Consider the following 8056-nt stretch of genomic DNA (forward strand, 5'->3'; position numbering starts at 1 on the left):
CAAAAGTGCTCTAGTAGTGAAAGTACAGTGGCTAGTGAAAGATTGCGTGCGACATTGCCGCGATTTTGTAGCGATGCCTTGTGACTTATTCTATACTAGTCTTATCATCCACCGCTCAGGGCCGGCTGATCACGCGTTGATAATTCGAGCGGACCGTCGCTCTGACCACTGACAATGTGCGATAAGCGTGAAAAGGCATTATTACCGACCGGGAAGGCAGCGCTACAAAATACCGGCCCTGGTGTAGTACGAACATGTCCGTACTCCATTCATACATTCAGCGCCTCACGCTGTGGCTAGAGTGACCTAGAAATGTTCTAGTACACTCTACTGTGGCTCAGTGCAAGTTCGCAACCGCCCAGCTTCTTGCTTGGAAACTTCAGGGTTTTATGCCACCGACAGTCAGTCAGTCTGGTGAATGACTCACACGTACCCGGCCATGATGATCAAACGTATCGTTGTACATCGCATCGATAAGTTCAATCAATCAATCCATCAATTATCAATCAATTTTTATTGTTGCTGATGTTATGTTCAGGACCCAAGAACCCTTTCAATAGTTGTGGCAGGGGTCCGTTTTTTTTTTTAACATAAGTGATTACAAGTGAATTACAAGGCAAAAAACAAAAACAAATATTAGAATAGCTTTGTTACAAACACATTCAAAACTTCTTTTTTGTTAATTTAGTTAATATTTTAAGTTAAGTAGGAGATCGCGAACAAGCTAATTGCTTATATAAATAAAATGATGTGATGCTATACGGTAAATTGTTCAGCAGTTTTGCGGCAATATAAGAAAATGAATATAATCCATAGTCCTTGTGTAGGGTATGCATAACGGCACAGTTGAGGTAGAACGTGGTGAATACGTGGGTTTCTGATATGTTAACGTTGATGGGCACAGAACAGCATTATGTAAAATTTTGTAAGCAAGTAGTAAAACACAATAATTGATACAAACTGCTATGGGTTGTATGTTTAGTAATCCATAAACATATGAAACTGAGTCTGTTCTTTGTATAAAAAGCAGAGCATGCAGTGCTGCGTTCTGCGTTATTTTAAGGGGTTTTAGCGTTGTCTGGTAGGTTAATCCGTAAATCGCTATAGCATATGTAATGTGTGATGTATGAAAGAATAATATCATGTGAACAGTATATTCAATGGGAAAATGTAACGCAACCTGTAAAGTATAGGTATTTTACTGTAAATCTTAAGCGTTGTTTCGTGAACTGTGTGTGTGCCATGACAGCTGTGCGTCCAAGTGGACACCGAGAAATTTTGTACTACTCTTTCTAATGGTGAGTCATTCATTAAAAGCAAGTTATTAGACGTAAATGAGTGTGTTGGGGGGCAAAGATAACATAGTTACTTTTAGCGGTGTTAGAAGTTATTTGCATGAAGCCAGAATGATAACTTTTATAGGGCTGTTGTAGCTTTGTCATATATAGTTCATTTTCGTTTCTCGCTGTTATATGTTAGTATCGTCTGTGTAAAGGATACATTCTTCAGATAGAACGGATGGTAGACCATTAAGTTAAGAACAAAAGTAGTCCTAGAATGAATCCTTGCGGAACACCACTATTCATTGTACATTGTGATGATGACACACCGTTTACATGTACGTATTGCTCTCTGTTTATATAGTTAGACAAGAGCGTTAGCAGCCTCTTGCGTATATCGTAGTGTTCTAATTTGGTTAGCATTATGTCATGGTAAAGCATATCGAACGCTTTCGTGAGGTCAACGAAAATACCTATTGTAATTTATTTTCCATATTTAATATTGTTTTTTTGACAACATTAAGTGGGGCATGTTCTGTTGGTTTTCCAGTCCTATAGTCGCATTTCTCAGGTGTGTATAAACTATGTTTCTTGAAAAACTTGAGCCTACAATACAGTGCCCTTTCGACAACTTTGGCGAATGCCGACAGAATGGCGATTGGTCGATAATTCGAGTTTCATCTTGCTACCTTTTTTAAAGACTGGAATTATTTTAGCGACCTTTAATTTCGAAGGAAACCAACCACTTTCAAGGATATCATTGATAACATGTGTTAAGGGTTGAGCTAAAAGTGTGAACAACGGCAAACATTACCTTGGTTCTACCCAGCTACATGGCATTTGCATATTTTTAACATTTGGCTCAAGTTATGTGGGCACTCTGTATACCGAACTCCAATCATGTGCCTCACCAGTGCCCACAGGCAAACACCACAGCCAACTAAGCAGATCTTGAAGGTGTGAGTGGTAACAGTGTGAAATAAAGTAAATATTAGAGGAGGACACACCTTTCCCAACTTATACATGTGTGCTTGCCTCCAACAGTGCTTAGTAGATTGTACACATTCTGTCATCAGCCACTCATTCAACTGTTCAATTTTCATTAATCTTCAAAAGTACCATATAGATTTATGGCCATTACAGGCTTCTACAGCTGCTGAAAGTTGTCTTGCTGCTTTTATTGCTGCACATATACAATGAAAGCATTAGTGATTGTAAAAGAAACAGTGGTCTCCAAAAGACCTTTTAATGTAAAAGTATGTTGAATTCTAGTGCACAAGGTAGTTATTACTGTTGTGAATGCAGTGGCATTTTTTCAATCTTCTTTTCAAGTTCTTCCATCTCTTTCAATGCTGTGGCAACAGCATGACGTAGCTTGTGGAATTCTGCTCTCTGAACCTGCAAAAATTTGAGAGAAAAGTGTGCCAGTGCAGCTTTCTTTCACAGATAGTCAAAAAGCTGCACAAAACATACTACAGAGTAAGCGCACCAACCATCCTGGACATTCTTGGATAAAGCAGGTGAACTGCATGTGATATGATTATACTCTGGTTATTGGCTGCAAACTTCTGGTTTCTACAAGCTAGTATGACAAAAATATGGGGTGTTTTCTTTTTAACAGCACCAAATTTTTCAAAATTGTGTGTGGCAGATAGCACAATTCTAACCCCTGATCTAAATTACTCGATGAGGCAGCCATTACTTCTACGAAAAATCAAAATGCTTAATTGAACAATTAACATGCACTATTTACCTTTTTAATTACTTTATGGCACATATTTCAATCTACAAATTTTAGCTCGTGAGTATGCAAGGAACACATCGACTTAGAACGAATTCTGAGCATGGCACCGGTTTCGAGATATGCGGCGTCACACTTGCAGTAAATATGCACTGTTGTTCCACTTACGGTTTTTAAGAAAATGTTGTTTTATGCACTGAAGCATAAAAGTAACTCGAAAGCCAATGCATTTTGTTGGAAACTATTGAAAAAAAATGTATATATATATAACTCGAAACTGGTGTAGTCCTGAGAATTCGTTCCAAATGGATATGCCTTGCATACTCACTAGCTACAATTCGTAGATTGAAATATGTGCTGTAAAGTAATTATTAAGAAGTTAACATAATTATGTTAATTATTCAATTAGGCATTTTCATTTCTCACAGACGTAACGGCTGCCTCATCGAGTAATTTAGATCAAGGGTTGGAATTCCGATATCTGCCACTATATATGCGATAACAAAACAACAATAATCACATAGTGCAGCTGTTGCTGCGTATTGACCCTTTTCGCGTGGTGACTCGTCCATTGCTTGCCTCAACTGCCTTTGCATTTACAATGGATGTGTATGATGCCGGTGCAGCTTAGCAAACCTCTGTTTCGGGAGATATCGTAGACGGTGACTGGGTGGACGACACGAAGCTTTGCCCATACCTTCAAGAACATGCAAAAGCACTTTTGGAGCTGATTAAGCTACGTCCAAACGGTGCAAGTAGCGTATACGGTGCTTGCTCTAAAAGCAGGGCTAAATATGAATGTCAAACTTTCTGCTCATGAAATGGATCAGGATTAGTGTGTTTTGCTCTTCGTTCTTTATTTGGCAAATATTTTGAAGCAGCGCCTTGTCATGTTTTTGACTGTCAGTAAAGTTCCTCGGTGCGGTCACTATCTGATTTTCTGCCTAATCGCTCGCGGTTGTACTAAGTTTCATTAGATTTGTTCTTGCTGCGCATAAGGCTTGAAATGTAGCTGTTCTGTACACTGTAATACCTTGTAGCGATGATGTATTATCACTAGCAACTCGCTTACTCTCGTGGACCGTCACAAAACATTCAGCTTCGACCATTCGTGCACTATTGGTGTAGTCCGTCATTTATTGTGCGTGTAAAGTGCACATATATTCAAGTGTGCGCCCATTCACTTATTCTTGACACATTGACGAAAGAGTGGGTGTAAGTTTTCGTGCCGGTTGGGGTAGATGGATGTAGATACTGTGCGCAAAACCTACTATGGCAGGAAGTGGTGCTACTACCTTTATCATTGTTTAACGAGCAGTACTCACTCTTGCCGATGTACCGGGGCTGAAGCCCTTTCTTTGAAGGTTAGCGATACAACGCTGGCGGATGATGTGTATCCTCGAGGAAAGCCGTACATCTCGAAGTGCCGGAAACACGTACGGACAGTTGCAGCAGCGGTCCGCGAACTTGGCCCCACATATTCATTACATTCCTTAATATGCCAGTCACTATTTTTGCAGCCAACTACTGCACGCGTCTTCAATCCACATGATTCAAGCAAGCATGAATGGAGCACAGTGCATTAGCGAAAACTCAATTGCATTTCCGACAGCTGATCACACAGAAGCAAGGTAGAAGCGGTGATGGTTTCGTATTCGTGTGCCGTCGCTGAGACAACGTATGGCGCGCCGCTGTAAGCGCCATCTCGTTTCTGTAGAACAATCTGTTCCGCAAAAAGGGTCAATACACATATATAACAACACAAAGCACAGTAATGGAGTGTCCCGAGGCTACTAGCACAAATTTTTGCCATTTATGAGCTGCTCTGTGACTCGCAATATTATGGTACAAGGTAACATATTTCAAAAGGCTCAATAGGCACCGATAAGGTTGCCACCTTTGCCAAGAAAAAAAAAAAAAGAACGACACGGGGGAGCAGTGGGCAAAGGGGAGAAGGAAGCGAGTATTTTACAATAAGTGGTGCATGCAAAAATACAAACAAAATGAAAACAATATAAACTGGCGATATGTCGAGTACAAAGTTAACATGATAGGAATTTATTAAGGCATTATAAAATTTTGCACATATTTAAAATTTTCAAGAAGAGCAGCAGGTAAAGCCAATAGCCCACCGAGCATCATTTTCATAAGAAAACAGACAATGTGCGTCCATTTGGCTCGTGGCCCAAACTGGTTGTGCCAGTTGATGTGAAACGCGCCGTCAGTAGGTGGCCACAGAGAACATGTAGCGAAGCGAAACGGAAGTTGCAGTTCGGTTCATAGGAGAACAGTAAGAAAAGTGATAGGATAGACTGCTCAGTCTCGCAACTTTGGATAACACAACAGTTTCACGACAATAAAAAGTTAACGGAGTTAGGAATGAACCCATTTTTGACAATTAATACCTCTGTCACACGAGCACGCAAAAACTCTTTTATGCAAGCAGTCTTTTACCAAGTTGAAAGACTTTTTAATGAAGAGGCGTTGCGCAGCAGACACATGGCACCGACGATCTCATTTTAGTTTTTCCTTCAGGACACACTATCGAAAGCGTGGCGCTAGCGTTCGAAACAAAATTGTCCAAATACACCGATGTATCTGGAAATATAAAGTGAAAACTTATTGCATTACACGTTTTTAGAATAAATTTAACAACGCCAGATTAAGAAACATTAATGTAAAGATATACTGTAGTAGTTTAAACGCATTTTAGTAGTTTAAAGAGCATTTGTAGAACTAGCGAAGTGCACATGCTTGTCTGGCAACATTTGGCTTCTTTTTCTGGCGTTACTGGGTTTACTACACCTTCTGCGAGCCATAAAATTATTTTTTGTGATGAGCCAAGGCGACAGAAAAATACGCATTCGCTTATTTTCTTTAATACATAATAATTGCTAGCGCCCACTGGTTTCGAGGCTACTCCGTTTAGTTGTAAAGGAGATCGACGAACTCCGCTTCCAGAAAAGACCGCTTCTGAAAAAGAGATCGCTCCCTGTCGTGTGTCTACGGGCCAAACTCTTTTTCGGGAGAAGTCTTTTTGCTGAAAAGACTTTTGAGTGCCCGTGTGACAGGGGTATTAACTGACTGTTATGTATAAATGCTTGACAGAGGGCTTGTGATACATGTGCCTATTTAGGGAGAATCAGAAAAGTGCCTAATGGCGTGGCGCGCTGGTGTGGGGGTCGAACCAGCTGCCAGCACCATGAGGCATAACCAGCCAGGTGGCAACCCTAAGCACTGAATGGCATAAGGTAGTACAATAAATTTTTGTTTTCGCAACCTTAATTGCAAGACTCACTTCAAATGTGTGGACTTCGCCGTCAGATGTCTCCATCTCCATCTGTATGGCTGGTTCAAGAACCCTACTCAAGGCACTGAAAGAAGCGCAGCAGTTCAATTAGCATACAGTCTATCAGACTAATCTAGCACACAGCAGCGCTCTTTGCTTGTGGCCTCACTTTGTAGATATGGTAACGTCGACTCTCCACTTCAGGCTCGCTAGCGTTGGGTATTTAGGGCCTTGTTCAAGGCTGTGCTGGTCAATATTGTTCCTTCTAGGGGAAAAATAAAGCAATGGGAATAATCACAAATGTGGCTTTTTTGAATAACGAACGCTAGCCTTGGTAAATTGACTTCGAAATATGCTGCACCTGGCACCAAAGACGACACTGACCAAGTCGCCTGCAAATTCTGGTGGTATGCTGAAAATAAGGAAAGAAGAAAAAGAGTAACATTGGCGACAAGTACATCCCGAGTGAAACAACAGAGCTTGAACAATGATGAGAGGACAACAACAATTTTAATGTTATTAGCATTTTTTAGGAATTTCACCCAATTTTCAGTATGTTTGCTTGTCCATATCTAACCTCTTTCATGGCAACTTGGGTCACATGGGTCACTTGTCCAGGGTTTAATGAATAGATCAACGGGCTGCTGTGATGAGAGAACTGGGTTCGAAACCAACCGTCAGACCCACTTGGATCACTCGGTATGTGATATTGGGTTATGTGCTGCTCTTCAATGAACCTCTTTAACGAAAACTTGGGTAATCAGGCATGTCTTCAATGGCAATAATAATAATAATAATAATAATAATAATAATAAGTACTTCATAATTTATCCGGTGCTGGGCGGAATCAAACCCGCATCATATAGATTTGGTCAATCTTCTCCAATAACTATATTCACACACACACCGACTTCGCGGCGGCGGCGCTAGATGACGCAGCCTATCGAGAGAGAAGCCCGGTTGCCATAGACGCCTCATACAATGCTAATCGCATTAACGCCGATATTCATCGTGAGACGGGTTGTGCCAAAGTTCTTTTAATTTGTAGAATTGACTTACCGCAGTGCATCAAGGTCTTCTCGAAAAACCTGCGGTAAACATGGGGGGAAAAAATGTATAGAAATGGTAGCTGATAACTTGGTATGGCATGTTACCTCTTGCTTCAATACTGAAAGTGGCAACTTCAAAGCCGCCCGAAGCAATGTGTGCAGTGCACTGTAGACCTCATCCAACGTGTCTGGATCAGCCGAACGGGATCGCAATTCATCATAAACACTAGGGCTTACTTCTCTTCCTTCGAAGTCTGCGACAGCGACTGAAATAAGAGAGAATTAGTTTTAATGCAAGTCGGAGAAACAGCTTGCACTTTGCATAAAGCACTACGTATTGAAGCTTTTTATTACACTTTTTATTTAATACAAACTACTGTAAACTCAGCAGACGCAGCTTTTACTTAGATTGCGTTGCTCTCGCTTGAACGCCTTACAAACGTCTAGTTTCAGATATTAGGACCACAGCTGACACGCCTCCCAGGGAGCTTGTGATGTTCCTATGGTAGCATTTAATAGTTAAACGTAGCCACTTACCTTTCAGAAGGCCCCGGAAAAGTTGTTTCTCCATACTTGGCAGCAATTTTTTCAGACATTTTACTTCTTTCGGAATTGTAGGCCCCAGGAACAGCACTCTCTCGGTGGCAATGCCAGCTCCCGCCGCCATTTTTAAACACCTTCACGCAGTGTGGCCGTG

At 41.0% G+C, this 8056-nt stretch overlaps 1 protein-coding gene across 1 annotated transcript; it reads right to left on the minus strand.

Annotated features, from left to right (window-relative positions):
* Positions 1–2507: 2507 nt before the first annotated feature.
* On the minus strand, positions 2508–8056 carry LOC119449560 (COMM domain-containing protein 5-like). The gene is made up of 7 exons (XM_037712752.2): positions 7897–8056; positions 7465–7625; positions 7370–7398; positions 6672–6722; positions 6480–6575; positions 6320–6395; positions 2508–2678 (listed from the first exon to the last, which is right to left on the minus strand). The coding sequence occupies exons 1-7, from the start codon at positions 8024–8026 to the stop codon at positions 2568–2570; spliced, it is 654 nt and encodes a 217-aa protein (XP_037568680.1). The 5' UTR covers positions 8027–8056; the 3' UTR covers positions 2508–2567.

Source organism: Dermacentor silvarum, chromosome 4 (genome assembly GCF_013339745.2).
Source record: "Dermacentor silvarum isolate Dsil-2018 chromosome 4, BIME_Dsil_1.4, whole genome shotgun sequence".
Lineage (NCBI taxonomy): Eukaryota > Metazoa > Arthropoda > Arachnida > Ixodida > Ixodidae > Dermacentor > Dermacentor silvarum.